Source organism: Suricata suricatta, chromosome 1 (assembly GCF_006229205.1).
Source record: "Suricata suricatta isolate VVHF042 chromosome 1, meerkat_22Aug2017_6uvM2_HiC, whole genome shotgun sequence".
Taxonomy (NCBI): Eukaryota; Metazoa; Chordata; class Mammalia; order Carnivora; family Herpestidae; genus Suricata; species Suricata suricatta.
Window position 1 is genome coordinate 130,847,088 of NC_043700.1, and position 18,950 is coordinate 130,866,037.

Below are 18,950 nucleotides of genomic sequence, written 5' to 3' on the forward strand. Positions count from 1 at the left end.
ATGGATGCCTTATTAGTATTCACAAAGTGGAAACAACTCAAATGGATGAACAGATAAATAGAATGTGGTATATCCATTCAATAGAATATTTTTCACAATGAAAAGGATGAATTGATGATACATGCTACTACATGGATGTAAACTGGTACAGCCACTCTGGAAAACAGTGTGGAGGTTCCTCAAAAAACTATCCATAGAACTCCCCTGTGACCCAGCAATAGCACTGCTGGGGATCTACCCAAGGGATTCAGAAATGCTGATGCATAGGGGCACATGTACCCCAATGTTTATAGCAGCACTATCGACAATAGCCAAATCATGGAAAGAACCTAAATGCCCATCAACTGATGAATGGATCAAGAAGATGTGGTTTATATATACAATGGAATACTACATGGCAATGAGAAAGAATGAAATATGGCCATTTGTAGCAAAGTGGATGGACCTTGAGGGTGTACTGCTAAGCGAAATAAGTCAGGCGGAGAAGGACAGATACCATATGTTTGCACTCATAGGTCTAACAGGAGAAACCTAACAGGGGACCATGGGAAGGGAAAGGGGGGGGTTAGGGAGAGGGAGGGAGGCAAATCATGAGAGACTCTTGAATACTGAAAACAAAAAGGGGGGGAAGGGGAAGGGAGGTGATGGTCATGGAGAAGGGCACTTGTGGGGAAGAGCACTGGGTGTTATATGGAAACCAACTTGACAAACTATAAATTTAAAAAATATGTAAAAAAAACCTTTGAAAATATGCTAAATGAAAGTCATGAAAGAATACACTATAATATCCCATTTATATAAGATGTCCAGAATAGGCAAAAATAGAGCAGGAAAATAGGCTAGTGGTTGCCTGGAGCCTGAGACAGGGAGGAGAGCAGCTGGAGGGATGCTGAATAACTGCTAGTAGGTAATGAGTTTCTTTTGACAGGGGACAAAAATATTCTAAAATTACATTGCAGTGATGGCAGTACAAAACTGTAAGTAAACTAAAAAAAAATATTGAATTGTGCACTTACTATTTTTTTAATTTTTAATTTTATTTTAGAGAGAGAGTGAGCAAAAGCAGAGGAGAGGGGTGGGGGGGAAGAGAGAGAGAGAGAGAGAGAAAGAGAGAGAGAGAGAGAGAGAGAGAGTCTTAAGCAGGCTCCACAATCAGCACAGAGCCTGACATGGGGCTCTATCCCATGACCCTGGGATCATGACCTGAGCTGAAATCAAGAGTCAGATGCTCAACTAACTGAGCCATTCAGGTACCCCTTACTTGTGTGCTTTAAATGGGCAAATTGTATGTAACATGAATTGTTTCAATACAACTGTTTTTTAAATTTCAAAAAAATTAGAGGAAAAATGTAAATAATGAAAATATCTATCAAGACACTGAATACATTATGTTCTACTTTGTTGATGGAACATTATGTAGTCACTAAATATTGTAAGTCCAAAGATTGTGTAACAACACAGAAAATATGTAATGTTATGTTAGGTAGAAAAGGTCAGAGTGTGATGCCAAGTGGTGTTGTAGCTAAATATACATGCATTTGGGTAAAGGCTGGCAGGAAACTCGTAGACACAAGCATGCAGGAAAGGGAATGTGCCTCTTTCTTTCAGGAGTCCCATTAATGTTGTTGAGTGTTTCGAAAGCACTTGTTTTAATGTTCTTTGTAATGATAGCCTTGTGGTAGGTACAGGTGCTACTGAAGATGCATAAAACATAGTAAAGGAAGGAAAAAGCACAGGGGACATTTTTGAAATCAGCATGTGAAACATCCAAGAAATGGAAATTTAAATGCAAAAATTTAGCAGAGCATTTAAGGGAAATGAGTACTGAGGAGGTGCTGAAGAATGCATAAGCAGGGCAGCCTGTGCCAGAGTTCTTCCCAGAAAACATAGAAACTGGACTGTTTTGTGGGTATATTTGCCCCTGTGACTATGCCTGCAAGTTTTAGAGGAAGAGGATTTTCATATACTGGAGCTAGTCTAGGTCTGTGATAATAACCCGAAAGGAAGTAGGAAAACTTAGCACTATGCACAGTTTACTTAAGTTCACCAAAATTGTACTAGAGTGTGGAAAAAGGGAGGAAGTCTGGGTAAGCCTAAGTGAGTCAACATTTAATGGCCCTCCACCCAGTTCTCCTCCCTTCCCAAGGCCACCTCACCTCTGCGTCTGTGTGCTTGACCCTTGCAAGGAAGCAACTTGAGCAGGGATGGGCTGGGGGAACCCAATTCCCTGTTGGTTGGCCTCAACCATCAGGTCCAGTGGCCAGGGAAAACAGGGGCCAGAGCAACAGTGATGATCTATATCATGTCCTTTTTCTGGAACTTTCTCCTTCCTGAGTTCCCACTGAATGTTTACAATGTCCTGGTTCCTTCAGCATCCTAGGTCCCAGAAAGAGCTCATGACTTTTGTGAGGAGCAACTAAAGTGCCATGTTGGCAGTTCTTTAAAAGCACTCTCAATCATATTTACTCCAGATAAATAATGTGACAAGGTAAGGCTGGATGGAGGCATGGCAACCTTTAAGTTAGGTTCAGCTTCCGCCTCAAAACTGAACACATTGTTCCTAGCCCCAAAGTGTTGAGGAGGAGGGGTGGGGAGCTAATGGACAACAATGCCCATGTTTTCTGGAGTATAAAATCAAGATTTCCAAGGGAGGACTCATTCTTTCCTTCAGGGTTATTAAGTTTGTTTGAGCTGCCCAGCGATGCACCCTTAAGTAGATGTCATCTGGACTGATACCACTGTTCAGTCAACTAGTTGAGCCTAACAGGTGATCCTTGCATCCTTTAAAATCCTAGATTGTTTCTGTCCTTTAGCACCAGGAATTGCTCTTACATTTCAGGCACCAGGATAAACACTGAAGGTTGTAATTACAGTTCAAGTCCTTAACCACTTCTTCCGTCTCCCTTTAGAAATCCAGTCGTAGAAGTAAAACACCAGGTACCTTTCCTGTGGGGATCTCTGAGCAGTTCTGTAGCTTCTCAGGGATGTTCTGAAGTTATTATTAAAAAGATGAGGGGCAGTAATTGCTCTCTTTTTGCAGAGAGCCGCCTGAAGCTTTGACAACTTTTCTCTAATTCTCTATTCTTCCACTTGGGCCAAGTCCATTCTCAGCACCCCCATCCCCACATTTAGCAGATGGGGAGTTCAATGTGGAGCAGCAGTTAGCACCAGCCACCCCGCCACTCAGTCTCCTGAACAACAACAGCAAAATCTCATGTGGAAATCCTGAATAAGGAAAGGATACAGAAAAAGAGAGACCTTGGCTAATAATAACTGTATGCCCATCACTACTTTGTTTTGCATATGAACCCATGATTTCAGAAATTCTCTTGTATGTATGGCCCAGAATCATCATGTATTTCCCCACCAAACCAATAATTTCTAGGTGGGAAATCTATGTTTTGCAACTGCAGGGTTGTTTTAGTCTTAACTATACCCAGTGCAAATGTATCAAGGGAATCTTTAGTATAAAGAAAATCAGGCTGCACAACAACATAAGAAAACTAGTTATATGTTGTCATAGCAACTGCACCAGCCTCAGAGAGAAGGGCAGAGTTCTTTAGATTGACCTACTGTGTCTGCAGATTGACTTCCTCAAAACAGAATCATGTGTCCTGATTATCAACATTTTCACACACAAAAAAGTTGTAATCTCAAGATATATTTTAGCCTTTTCCCTGGTGCCATGCAGTGTCTTTTTATCTCTGGAAGGTGGGGTTTGGTAATGGGATCCCTTAGAACTTTCATCATGGCTTCACTAATATGGTTGGGACCTGAGCCAACAGAGTTTGACAGTAATTAAACTCTGATGGCTGGAATATGACCTGTGAAATGAGTTGCTAGTCTCCATTTAACTCCTAATGGACAGAAATCCTCATCTCCCTTGGACTCCAACCATAACCCCTGTTTTCAGACCCGGGGAAGAAGGCAGAGGTTTGAATGACTACTCCTAAGGGTAAAGCACAGGGCTGCTTCTCCAGGAATTATACTTCACCTTTCCAGGTCACAGACATCTACACAATTAGTCTCAAAATACCCTGTGTGATGTGTGTAAATAATGCAAACCACATTCACAGGCTAGCCCCCTGGAACAAGTAATTTGCCCAGGGTAAGATAATTAGTAACAGCAGGGGTAGAGATTCCAGAGGGCCAAACTCTATCCTTTGCTAAGACTACTGCAAAATCTTTCTTTCACTCAAGAAACATGGCCAATTAATGGACAGCAGGAGGTAGGGATGAATCAATACCTGTTAATTAATTTTTAAAGGTTATTTTTATTTGGGGGGGGTTATTGGTACCTACAATTAAGTTTTTCTTCTTCAATAATAACCCTCTTGATGTGTCCTCTAACAAGACTGAAAATAGAGTGAATAATGTGTGTTATGGGCATGAGAGCTGGGAGTTGGAAACAACTAGATTAGAAGGGTGCTTTGGAAATTAGTGACTACACAGAGAACAAGACTCAGCTGGCAAAAAGAAAGATTACTCTAATAGAAAGTGCCTACAGTATATCTTAGTTCCTGCTGCTATCATAGACTTGGTGTCTTATAAAAACAGAAACTTCTGTCTCATAGTTCTAGAGGCTGAAGTCTGAGGTCAGGGTTCTAGCACTGTTGGCTGAGGGTCCCTTTCTGGGTTATAGACTTCTCATTGTTTCTTCACACAACAAGGAAGCTCTCTTGGGCCTCTTTTAATTAACTAATTGGACCTTAATTCCATTTATAAACGTTCTGCCTTCATGATCCAATCAGTTCCCAAAGACCTCATCACCTTAGGGATTAAGATTTCAACATGTGGACTTTTTGCCAGGACACAAATGTTTGGACCACAGCAATGTATAAGACCAGTGCTAGATTGTGAAGGATATAAAGATAACTATGACATGAGTTCTGTCTTTGGTAGCTCACATTTCCAGCAAAGAGTGACAGGACTTTACTAATAGTACATGGACTTTGTGGTAGGGAGAAATTTATTCTGACTTTAGTCAGAAGTAGAGGAAAATGCAGTCTACAGATTTAATGCAGTCTCTATCAAAATACCAACAGCATTTTTCACAGAACTAGACAAATAATCCTAAATTTATATGAAATCACAAAATATCCTGAATAACCAAAGCAGTCTTGAAAAACAAAAGCAAAGCTGGAGGTATCACAATTCTGGACTTACGTTATATTACAAAGCTGCAGTAGATGTGCAGACACATAGATGAAGAGAACAGAATAAAGAGCCCAGAAATAAACCTATGATTATATGGTCAGTTAATCTTTGACAGAGGAGGCAAGAATATGCAATGGGAAAAAGACAGTCTCTTCAACAAATGGTGTTGGGAGAATTGGACAGCTACATGTAAAAGAATGAAACTGGACCACTTTCTTATACCATACACAAAAATAAACTCAAAATGCATTAAACCTAAGTGTGAGACCTGAAACCATAAAAATCCTAGGAGAGCACACAGGCAGTCACTACTTTGATATTGGCCATAGCAACTGTTTTCTGGATATGTCTTCTTAGGCAAGGGAAACAAAAGCAAAAATAAGCTATTTGGACTACATTAAAATAAAAGGCTGCACAGCAAAGGAAACCATCAACAAAACTAAAAGACAACCTACTGAATGGGAGAGGATATTTGCAAATGACGTATCTGTTCAGTATCCAAAATATGTAAAGAACTTATAAAACTAAACACCAACCCCCCTCCAAATAATATGATTAAAAATAGGAAGAAGACATGAATAGACACTTCCAAAGAAGATACCCAGATGGCCAACAGACTTGTGAAAAGATCTCAACATCAGTCATCATCAGGGAAATGCAAATCAAAACCACAATGAGCTATCACCTCACACTTGTCAGTATGGCTAAAATCAAAACACAAGAAACAGCAAGTGTTGGTGAAGATGTGGAGAAAAAGGAACCCTGATGCCCTATTGCAGAAGAATGCAAACCAGTACAGCCACTCTGAAAAACAGTATAAGGGTTCCTCAACAATTAAAAATAGAATTATATTCCAGTAATTCCACTATTGGATATTAACCCAAAGAAAATGAATACACTAACTTGAAATGTTGTATGTGTCCCTATGTTTATTGTAGCATTATTTACAATAGCCAAGGTATGGAAGCAACCCAAGTGTCCATCAGTAGATGAATAAAGTTGTGTATACACACACACACACACACACACACACACACACACTGAAATATTACTCAGCCATAAGGAAGAATGCAATCTTGTCATACACAATGGCATGGATGAATCCAAAGTGTATACTGCTAAGAAATAAATGAGAAAGACAAATATCATACAATTTAACTAATATGTGGAATTTAAGAATCAAAGCAAATGAACAAAGAAAGAAAGAGACAACCAAAAACAGACTCTTAACTCTGGAGAACAAACTGGTTACCAGACAGGAGGTGGGTAGGGGCATGGGTAAAACAAGTGAAAGGGGTTAAGAGTACACATCATATTGTGATGAGCCCTAAGTAATGTATACAATTGTTGAATCACAATATTGTACATCTGAAACTAATATAACATTGTGTTAACTATACTGGAATTAAAATTTAAAAATAAAGGAAAGAAAAAAGTAGAGAAAAACAACAAAATGTTTCCTAGGGAATTTAAGCTGGGCTTAATAGGATGGGTAGGAAATCATAGGCAGATATTAAGGAAAGGATATTTTAGGAACTGGGAACAGCATTAACAAAGACATAGAATGGAGGAAAACACATTGACTAATGTGGCTTGAGTTTTAGGTTAAATTGTGGGACAGAGTTGGAGCTGAGGCAGAAAAAGTATAAAACAAAAAAAAAACAAAAGTATACAAAAAGCCACAATTTGGAGCGTTCTCTCCAAAACAGCTAGAAAACTTTGGATGTTATCCCACATAGAATTAAAGATTTGAAAACTGGACATTTAACTGTGGCCAGTGGTTTTGTGCAGTGAGATATTAGTAAGGTTATTTTTGTTTTAAAAAGATTCACACAGTCTGATTTATGTTCTAGGAAGATACCTTAACAGATTAGGCCAAAAATATTTTGCCTCTGTGTCAATACATATCCATGAATTCCTTCAAAATGTCATAAATGTGTTTGTAATATGTCCTTGTACAAGGTTAACTGAATTTGCACTGACTGCAAACTAAAGATGCCCATGCAAAACCGCTGACTCAGGTACTTCAAGTGACAACCCTTAGGTTTAAGTGCTTGAGGCAGCCAAGTCTCTGAAATCTCTCTCTCTCTCTCTCTCTCTCTCTCTCTCTCTCTCTCTCTCTTGCTGTGTGTTTCCTTTCTTGCAGGAACAGCAATGGAAACTTTCGATGTACAGCAGAAGCATACCTCCAGTCTGCTTTACGAGCCCTCTGATTGAGAAGCCGGTTGGCAAAGTAAGAATGAATCCATATCTTATTGAACAGTATGATCTGAGTATTTTGGCTGTTAAGCCTTTTGCTTTTGAGCTATTTGGGTGAAATAATCAAACAGATCTCATAAAAGTGGATGATAAAATCCAAATTTTGAATGATCCAGTTGGCCCTAGAGTGCCCTTGCCCTTGGAAAATGTTAAACTGAGAGATGTTGACCTGAGATGCCTGTGTTCTTCCCATCCCATCCTGCCAATGTCCTCCCCACTCCTTTCAATGTCCCGCTCTGAGCTCTTTGACTTACCTTCCTCTGTCTATCGGAACTTGTTAGAAAGAGAGACAGTACTTTTAGTAATTTATATTGTAGAGGAGGGGAAAAATACTTTTTTTCTCTACTCCCTTAGGCTTAGTACTTGGGATTATGCAAATCAAACTTGAAAAAAAGAGATAGATAAACAAAAGAAAATGTTTATTACTACGAATAAAGAGGCCTTCATAGAAAAAAAGCAAGGACCTAAAGAAGCAGTTAATATGTTCCAGGCATATACTATTTTAACAAAAAGCAATAAAATATGGAGAAGTGACAGGAGAAAGGAGAAGAGGGGGAGGTTTGGGCTTCTCAGGATCATAAACTGTGAGAAGATAAACATATGGAGGAAATCAATGGATGATAAGAGTTACTTATTATGTTTGTTATGCAGACGCAAGTTGGGTGCCTTACCCGTTGATAAGAATCATCTCTAGTGGTAAAGTAATTTTCATGCTGGTATGGGACAAGAAAACACATTTTAAAATGTATGTAACCTTTGGGGGCACCTGGGTGGCTCAGTTGGTTGGGTCTCCGACTTTGGCGCAGGTCATGATCTCACAGTCTGTGTGTTTGAGCACTGCATCGGGCTCTATGCTGACAGCATAGAGCCTGCTTTGGATTCTGTGTCTCCTTCTCTCTCTGCCCCTTCCCCGCTCATGCTCTCTCTCCTTCAAAAATAAGTAAACATTAAAAATAATAAATAAAAATAAAAATTTATATAACCTTTAGAAAGGGAAATTTATGCCCTTCTTTTAGACTGAAAGTGATGTAGAAGTTGGGGGGTGGGGGTGGGTGCTTTTCCTGCAAGTCTGCTGTTTCTCAGTCATCTTCAGCTCAAAATAATTATGTCAAACTGGCATATTTGGGAGTGGCATATTCTGATCCCTTTCAACATGTTAATGTGAAATCCAGTCATGAAACTACTTTTAACAACACACCTGTTATTTAAACTATCTTGTGCAGTGAAAGACTTTGCTTCCGGGCGCTTGGGTGGCTCAGTCGGCTGAGCATCCAGCTTTGGCTCAGGTCATGATCTTGCCGTTCATGGGTTTGAGCCCCGTGGTGGGCTCTGTGCTGACAGCTGGCTCAGAGCCTGAAGTCTCTCTTCAGCTTCTGTGTCTCCCTCTCTCTCTGGCCCTCCCCTGCTCACCCTGTCTCTCAAAAATAAATAAAACATTAACCTGAACTCACAACCACCAGTCCCACCAAGAAGTGTAGAGCCTGATGGTTAGGTGTGGGCTCTCTAGAGCCAGCCTGCCTGGGTTCAAATCCCAGATCTGCTATTCACTGGCTATGTGACTTTGAGCCAGTCACCTGTAAAAAGGGCATCATTATAGTACCTGCCTCATGGGACTGTAACCAGATTAAATCATTTACTATAAATCCATAACAGCAAGTTTTTATTTATTTTTTTGTTTTTTTATGTTTATTTTATTTTGCGAGAGAGGGAAAGAGAAAGGGAGAGAGAATCCAAAGCAGGCCTTGCACTGTCAGTGTGGAATCTGATGTGGGGCTTGAACTCATGAACATTGAGATCTTGACCTGAGCTGAAACCAAGAGTCAGACACTTAACAGGCAGAGCCACCCAGGTGCCCCGCGAGTTTTTATTTTTACATATTTTGTTCACTATGTAGCCAGGCACTCAACAAATTATGCAAATGAATGAATGAACGAGTAAAAGGCAATATATATGGTAGGCCTTGAGGAAGCACATCCTCAATTTGCTTATGTCAAGAAATGGAAGCTGGGGTAGCACCTGGGTTAAGCATCCAACTCTTGATTTTAGCTCGGGTCATGAGCTCATGGTTTATGAATTCAAGCCCCACATCGGGCTCCATGCTGATAGTGCAGAGCCTGCTTGGGATTCTCTCTTTTCCTCTCTCTCTGCCCCTCCCCTGCTCACTCTCTCTGTCTCTTTCTCAAAGATAAGCTTAAAAGCATTAAAAAAAAAAAAAGAATGGAATTTGGGAAAGAGAAGCCTATGTTAGAAGAGAAGCATATGTCTGGTATATCAAGCACACCTTACCAGAAGGACCGCATTCATCTAGGATTCCTACTGCCTTCCTGCCCTTTGCTTCAGTAGTGTCTCTTCGGGCCACACACCATCCAGTGCCCAGGCTGAAATAGGGCTACTGTTGGCACACATCAAAAACAAACAAAATTTCTTCCAATCGGGCTTTTTTCTCCAACTTCTAGATATTTGTGGGCGGAACCAGAATTTGTTGTACTTTTTTTTTTTGGTAGGTACTCGATGTTTTATTTCATTATTTATTTATTTTTAATTTATATCCAATTTAGAGGGTTTTTTTGTACTTATTAAAAGGAAATGAATCTATTTGCCTGGCAATTCCTGGTAATTTTGCCTTAGCAGCAAGTCCTGCCCAAGGCAGCGGTCCACAGGGTGTGAAAGCGGGGCTGAGCAGGAAGCCTTTTCCTCATGCCGTCAGCAGGCCTGACGTTTTGCAGGCATAGCAGGGAAGCAACCCAAGTTTCTTGGAACTGAGTTTCTGTACTTTGTGTTCAGTGGGGTCTGCACTTCCCCTCTGGTGACTTGAGTTCCTAGTGAGAAGAGTATCACTTGGCGCAAAGATTAAAACAAACAAAACACACCCCTCACATCACAAAATGTGTTGGCAGCTGCCCTAGCCCTTCGCTGCCTTCTCTCTGCTGCCAGTCCCCTGCAGCCCCACCTATTTTGACTTTGTTTATATAGATTCTTTTTTTTTAAATGTTAATTCATTTTTGAGAAAGAGCAAGACAGAGCATGAGCAGGGGAGGAGCAGAAAGAGGCAGACACAATCTGAAGCAGGCTTTAGGCTTTGAGCTGTCAGCACAGAGTCAAAGGCAGGGCCCGAACCCACGAACCGAACTGTGAGATCATGACCTGAGCTGAAGTCAGACACTTAACCGACTGAGCCACCCAGGTGCCCTAACTTATATAGGTTCTAAATAGACCAGCAATTTGTGGGGACAGAAAGAAGCCATTTTAAAGGCTAAAAATCAGAAGTCAATAAACCCTGGAGAGGTCTCTTTTGACTAAGTTTCACTTCATCCAGTAGACAGCCCTGAATTTACTCGATGTTTTCCTAGACCTGATCAGAAATACTAACAGCAATATACAAGTGGTAGAAAGTGACTTTCTGGAAAGCTTTTCAGAGAGCAGAAGGAAAGTGCAGGATGACCATTCTTGGTTTGGTGGTATCTCACTATGTGGTTCTCAGGTCTCCCTTGCCTGGCAGGGCAGAATTAGCAGACCCGTGTCTGTACAGTAACACCAGGACCATCTTGGGTTGAGTGGGATTCCTCCGAAGCTCTGGCATCTGGGATTAATGCATTTGCTGTAAAATACTTTAATGAATTTATTTGCAATCAACTCTGTTTGCCATCTACCTGAAGGGGAAAAGTGATGCCAAAAATGTAAGCATAGTCAAGTTTTAATTATAGGGGTCTATGGAAAGCAACATCTGGTGTGAATAATTGAAATCTATGGTTACTCTACCTCAAATCCAAACTCTCTTCCTCACCATCCAGAAATTTTCTGTTAGGTGAAAGGCTGCACACCGGACCAGATTATAGTGTCCCAAGCTGAACCAAGGACTAATGTTTCCTTGCTGGGGAGGAGGAAAGATGTTATAAAAACCCCAATTGTTATGAAAACCCCAAAACCAATGTGAGCTTCTAATCGAAAAAAGATTATTTTGGGACCAACTTCAGTCTTATAATTAAATGATAACTCTTCATTAATGGTTATGATTAGAGGGTATGAATAAAGGAGGAAAACTTCCAGGAGCGAGAGGGAAAAGCCAAAGAAATCACTCTGGGCAGCATCAAAGCAAGCCAGGAATGTGCGATTATCCACTCTCAGATCAAGAGGAGTTGTATGTGTTATTTTGCATAATTGGAGTCAGCGCCTTTTGAGTGGAGCGTACAAATTTATGTAAATAAGAATGCAAATGTTAAAAATATATGTCTTGGGATTTCCAGGGGATGACCTGGCAGCTTTGTCTTCCTTGCCTTTGCAGCTGCTAAATATTGTGTTGTGAAAGCTCAAGATGAACTTGTTCCCCCAAATCCCACAATGTTATAACTGGAGGACTTCCTCTGTAATTTATAGGAGATACTCTGGAGAATGAATTAAGACAGGCTACTCTTTAATATATTTGACTGTAAACATGTTGTCCCCAAGAGGTTGCACAGGCTACCAGTAAATGCAAAAGGGATTTTGGGATTTCAATAAATTAATGGCAGATCCAAAGTGGACTGTTGAAAGGGAATAAGATGATGATGATGGAGACAAAAGCAGGGATTTGGAGAGATAAGTAACATTAGAAGATGACATAAAATTTAACTTAAAAGGCTCTTTCACAGAATTCTCATTGGCGCTACGGGCAAGACAAGAGACTGGGCTGAAAGAGGCATTATTTCAGCTCAGCAAGCATTGTGTAGATCATGCCAAGTCAAAACAACCCAGTAAAGTGCCATGACCTTGGCAAATTGTGCAGAATATGCAAGTAGATGGAAGTGGTTTTAGATTAGGAACTGCCCGTAACCATGGCTAATGCCAACCTGCCTTTCTCAAGAGGAATTGAGGTGACAGGTAAGCTTGTCCCTAGTCAAAAGGAAAGTAACTTTAGCATGATTTGACCAGAAGGAAATGGAGAGAGACACCGCCTTGAAGGATAGCAGTGTTATTATATGGAAGGGTGGCTAACAAAACAAACCAGGCTCCCTGGGCCTCCTGTATTTCCGGGTGAGCAAAGGGGAGACTGGAGGAGGTAGTTGGAAGTAACTGGATAAACAATAGATAAAAAGAAAGAAACTGGTGAACTCAGAATCAACAAAATAGAGCACTGCTTTATTTCAAAGTTGGGAGGCATCTATGGGAAGAAAAATACAGGTGTTCCTTTAACAGATTAATCTTTAGCTCCTTTTAGCACTTGGAGGATTTTTCTTATCAAAGGGAAGTTTAGTGTAGCAAACAGGGGACATTTTAAGAATAGTCTTCTAGGACAGAAACCATATGTTTGCACTCATAGGTCTAGCAGGAAAACAAGAGAGACCTAATGGAGAACCAGGGGGAGTGGAGGAGGAAGAGAGAGTTGGGGAGAGAGAGGGATGCAGAACTTGAGAGACTATTGAATGCTGAGAATGAACTGAGAGTTGAAGGGGAAGGGGGAGGGGGGAAAGGAGGTGGTGGTGATGGTGGAGGGCACTTAAGGGGAAGAGCACTGGGTGTTGTATGGAAAACAATTTGACAATAAAATATTATGGAAAAAAATAAATAAATAAAATAAAAATAAAAATTTAATACCAAAAAAAAAAAAAAAGAATAGTCTTCTAAGTCACAGCCTGCTGAGAATCATTGAATGTTACATCATGATGGGGTAGCTGGGTCTGGATAGATAGCACCTATTCTGTGAGAAGCACCTTGGGATTAATATTCAATATTTGGGGCTCTTAGTAACCCAAGAGAATGGAGAAGCCAACCCACAAATTTGTTTGTGACTTACTGCTGCTTCCAAAAAATTACCAAAGTCAGGAATAGAATAATCCAAAAATAATAATCATGCTGAGCAAATCAAGCCATTACAATTACTACAGTTGCAGAAAACAAAATGTTAATTCTCTGAGCATGAGCTATATGATTGGATCTCTGTCTCTATACATTTAGCTTCTGGTCGGTGGGGCAAAATGGATTCATTATTTCTCTTCTAGAGCTTTTTGTGACAGGGTGAAAAAGAAACTTTCAAATTAAGGAGTCAATTTTCTTCTTCTAAGGTAACGGAAGTTTTAGTTGGGGTATCCCTCTAAAGAGCACATTTTTCAACCTCCCTTGCAGCTAGATGTGGCAATGTGATGAGATTATTGCCAATGGGATGTGAGTGGAAGTGATGGATGCAGTTGTGAGTTATGCCTCTCATAGGAAAGGCATGCCTCTCTTGCTGTCTGGAATACAGATGAGGTAGCAAAAACAATAGCCACCTTGACCAAGAGAGGATGGCAGAAAAAATGAAATTTAAGCGTCAGGGTCTCTGACTCCATAGAACTGTTGACTGCTTGTGTTCAGCCTGCTATTGCCTGAGACAGAAATCAACTTCCATCTTGTCTACACTACTGTTTTGGCCAGTGGTGCAGTAGCTGCAGTGGTATCCTAGTGCACAATTAGACCAGGGAGAAAAGTAGCTGTGTGCTCAGCTGTGGAAAGTCACTTAGAATCTGGTGAAAGTAGAAAACAGTAGAAAATATCAGTTAAAGAAGTGAAAATGCCTAGTTGCTAAGACCTATCTCCCAAATTGAGCCTGAATGAGGAAGGTGAGATAAACACACTAAGGTCTGTCTCTGTGAATGAGGTGATGAGTAGAATTCTGCTTAGCAGAGAACCCTGTCTTTGAATTCTGAACTAATAAACCCAGATATCTGTCATACCCTGAATTTCCGAAAAGCTCCCCAAGAACTGAAGCAAACCAGTTTGCTCTGAAAATACTCAAACTCAGGAACGGCCATGGAACCCATTATCTGGTCAAATAACATTTCTATTGATATTTATTTTATCTAGGAGCTGTCATTAGTTTGAAAATATTTACAAATATCTTCATGCTTGTATTTGACGTTGTATTCCATTCTTTCACCACCTGAGGCAGGTTTGGATTCCCTGGGGTAAACATTTGGGGCTCCAGCTTTTGCTATAACCCTGTCACGCAGGCTTTTAGCCAACTATTTTCACCGTCTTGTCCTTGTTCATAGTGGTTGTTAAAGTAGTATTTGATGTGAGCGACCTACTACATCTATAAAGAATTTTATGGGAGTCAGTATCCCTCTACTGTCTTGTACTGGCCCACCTCGGAGATTCTGCCGGTTTGGTTCCAGACCACCACGATAAAGTGAATATTGCAATAAAGCAAGTCAAACGAATTTTTTTTTGCTTCCTAGTGAATGAAAAAGTTATGTTTACATTCCAATGTAGTCTTTTAAGTGTGTGGTAGTATTGTGCCTAAAAAACAAGTATTTTGTTAAAAAATACTTCATTGCTAAAAAATGCTATCACCTGAATTTTCAATGAGTTGTAATCTTTTTGCTGGTGGAGGGTCTTGCCTTGATGTTGAGGCTGCTGACTGATCAGGGCGGTTGTTTCTGAAGGATGGGGTGACTGTGGCAATTTCTTAAAATGAGGACAACAATGATGTTCGCCACAGCAGTTGACTTTTAAAAAAAAAATGATTTCTCTAGAGCATGCGATGCTGTTTGATAGCATTTTACCCACAGAAGAACTTCTGTTGCTATTTCTGCCACATATGTAATGAGTTCCACTGAAGTCATGAATCTTCAATTTGTAAAAAAACAAACAAAAAGAAGAAACAGAGTATCGGTGAATCACAATAAAACGAAGCACAATAAAATGATCCCTGTCTACAAAAATTAAATAACCAGAGGTGACAACATATATCCTTTAAATTTAGGTTCTTGGCTTCCCACTATTACCCCAGCACACCCTAGGCTGAAGTTTGGGCCCATTGGAAGGAGGTCACATGGGCAAAAAATGCAGCCTGATGCACAAGGACAAGAAATCTATCTATCCCAATATTCTCAGCAGACAAAATGGCTCCCTAAACAGGTCAGATAAGCTCCAGAGAGTTATAATAAGATTAAACAAATATGCCTAAACCTATAGCTGTTGAATTCTCTCACTACTATACAAAAATATTCAGTGCCAGCTCCCAAACGCTACAAAAAATAAGTGAAAAAGGAACAATTAATATCTGTTTTATGTATTTTATTAGGTTTACAAAATTCATCAGTTCAGAAACAGGTAGATGCCTATACACTAGAAAAATGAGAAACAACAAACTTAAAAAACAGTCTTGTTCTTATCTTGCTTCACAGCTTATCTATAAAGGCTGAAGCATATGGTACAACATGTATGGACTAGATGTGCAGCCACATTGTGATGTACTTGGTGTTTAAATATGAGGCAAATGTTTTGTTAACAGTACACACACACACACACACACACACACACACACACATCACCAGACCCTTGCTACTGGGGACTGTGCCATTATCAAAGGTCATAGAGTCATATTTGTATTACAAAACTTCTGTTTATTCTTTTCTTATCTCAGTATGCTGACACTTTCCCATTAACACTGCCCTAATGTCTCTCCCAGAACTCAGCTGAAAAATATCAAGCGGAACTTCTGATAGAAAATGCTTAGTAGACTACCTCATCTGTTATTGACAGAAAAAGAAACTTTAATTTGTCCAACCTGGCAACATATACTCTCTGTTCACATAGATCAGAAAAAAAAATATCACAAAACTCTGAGAAATAGCACTATAGAATTGTCAGCAGAATTCATATAGACCTTATGCAGTTTTGCTACCTTCCCAACACTGGGGTGCCCTTGAGAAAGCCAAAGGAAACCCTTCTTGAAAAGTTACAGTCTACACATTCTATGCCAGCCAAATATCCAGGAAGAAATAAACAGATATTGAATGTCTCCCATGTGTGAGGCAGTCTGCTATAAACAGTAATCCAGGTCACTTGGGTATAAGTGATAATAGCAATAATAATTATTGTAATAACCACCATTGTTTGAGGACTCTGCAAAACACTAACATAAGTTCTACAAATCCAGTCTCCCATTTAATCATTTTACAGATGAAGCCTAGAGGAGATAAAGAACTTGTTCAAGGTCATGGAGCTAATAAATGGTAGAGTTGGCATCCAAAACTAGGCATGCCTGACTCAAGAACCCATGCCTAACCACCTGCAGGAGAGAGGTAGATGGGTTTTTATTTGGACGACTCTTTTCTGTTCCTAGTTAAAATATAATCAAAGTTTTCTGAGAGCACACAGAAGGATGCCAAAAAAGTATGACCTGGCTTATATTATGGGTCACTCTGGCTACAGTAACCAACCTTAGATTTTCATTTTCCAAAGGCCCCAGTTAAAAATAGCAACCCTGCACAAGTGGAAATAATGTGTGATCACGCAGCGTTAGGTTGTCTCTTTAAAGGCAGTTGCTTTACAAAGAACTTTAAAGGGGGTATGAACTGCAAAGGTATCACCATGAGGTTACTCAGATCAAAATAGTATCTTTCAGAAGCCCTTCCATATATTTTGGTGTCCCAGTTTGTCTCCGTTGGGAGAAAGAGGTTTCGTGTTCACCCAATTCATGAGGCTATGTGTTTAATTTTAAGAACTTTAACACTTTCAGTGAAGAGTCAAAGTGGTATTATTAAATATCATTAAAGTTCAATTTAACAAAAGAATCACAATAAAGCCAAAGGTAGAGCCGGAATCTCCACTTGCCACTAATGCCTGTTAAGGTTTCCATATAGACCATTTGGATGTCTGGTGAAATAAACGAGTACGAATGAAGTGAACAGAGGGAAACTAGACTGCATAAAAGTTTATGGTCTGAAGAATAAGGCAGGCAATTAGTGGTGCGATGAACTCCCCAATTGTGTCTACATTTTTAAAGGTCATTTCCTGCATTTTATGAGAGATGGTGAATTATATTTGGGCTCCCATAGAACTTTGCTTTCACTATTATGAACGTTTATTTCACCAGACCTCACTTTAGGGTTGGTTGATTGCATGCATGTCTGTCTTTTTCAGGGTTTGTAATCTCGGTGGCTGGGAGCTTAGGTGGGTCAGGGTTGTGCCTTATTCATTATTTATGCCCTCAAATCGCCAAGCCTATTATTTCCACATTGTAAGCTGCTTGTTACCAAGGGGAGGGAAGTGATAGAAAAAGAAAGGGAAAGAAGTTCTCATATTGTTGTATCTCAGATAACTGTTTTCTTGATTACCTGGGTTCAGCCTGCTTTTCATTCAATGCCTTCTGAAACCTCTCTAACAAACAGCTTAGTGAGAAATTCAGCTTTACCTTAAAAGACATTTGCTCACATGGTAACTCTTAAAAGACATTATTCATTTACAACAGGCAGAAACTGTGATTTTTATACCAAGGACTTGCAAAGGGAAATCAGCATTTAGAGACACGTTGAGATTACAACACAATAGAAAAAGAGGTTGGGGGGTTCGTGGGAAGTGTTTTCATTCTTTGTGTCATGGAAGATTCCTTCCTTCCCTGCACCAGGGAAAGTAGTCTTGCCAAGGTCAGTAGGAAAATCCTTAACTGCGAAACCCAGAGTACATTTCAGTTCTCCAACTTGACTCAACTGACCTTTTCTTGCAAGTTGTTTCTCTCTCGGTTTTTTTGAGAGCTGACTGGGCGAATTCCCATCTGATCTTCTCAGTCTCTTCTGCTTTTTCATTCATCTTGTCTCAGTGATGCCTCCAATTTCACTCTCCAGTGTTCCATTCCCGGTGCTCCTTAAGAAATTTTCGGTATTCTCTTGTTTTATTTGCTCAGTATGTTCAAACACTGAAGCAATTGGCTTCTCATTCCCTTCTCATTCTGCTGCTCTACAAATGCTCTATACCTTTCCCAGTGAACATTCCACCTTCTACAATTTAAGGCAGGTTCTTTCTCTTTCATTCAGTCATCCACTCAATTCAGATGTCTCTAAATCCTTGACATTCACCCTCTCTGCCCCGTTGTGATTGTTCCAGATGAACTCCCTAACTGGTTCCCCTCTCTCCACTCTCCCTTTCTTTCAGCACCCCATCAATATGACTATAGAGTTATCCTTTCAAAGTGCAAATATGATGAAGCTCCTTACTTGACTGAGAGGTGGAGTGGCTTCCCATTACTACAGAGTTAGTCAGAATGTCTTAACAGTGGAGTGAGGCATGTGTGATGACGTACCTCCCCGCCTCAGCTCCCCTGCTCATTCCCTCGACTCCTACACACGACATTACAGCTCTGTGCCATTCTTCTGTGCTGTTCCTGCCTAACCCCCTCCTCTTTTTCAAAGTCTGTCTTTCAGTTTACTTCCATCTTTCTTCTGCCCCTCCTCCATTCTCTGTTCTGAGTTAAACCTATACTTGTTTTCTGTTACTGCATTGCTCTTACTTTGTTGAAATTGTTTGCTTGGATTTCTGTCTCTTGTTAGTGATGGACCACGTTTCTTTTCTTTGTATTCCTCCCTTTGTGGCTCAGTGTGTGACACACCCCAGGCACTGAATGGTCTGGAAATCTTGTTTGTGCTTGTGAATAATTTGTTTATTTCACCACATATCTAGAATCCAGAGCTCATTCAAACCCAGAATTTAGAACTTATCTTCCCGCTTACACATTTGAGGATTCTCTTGGCCAGAGAACCCGACTCAACACCTTCATTAATTAAAGTAAAACACTTCCC

The 18,950-nt window shown here is 40.1% G+C and overlaps 1 protein-coding gene across 1 annotated transcript in view; it reads left to right on the forward strand.

The window, feature by feature from the left end:
- LOC115295959 overlaps positions 1–18,950 on the forward strand; it is a 429,236-nt gene that overhangs the window by 376,518 nt on the left and 33,768 nt on the right. The window contains exon 5 of the mRNA XM_029944310.1: positions 7,304–7,390. Within this exon, the coding sequence (XP_029800170.1) occupies positions 7,304–7,390 (87 nt within the window). The remainder of the gene's footprint in view (positions 1–7,303; positions 7,391–18,950) is intronic.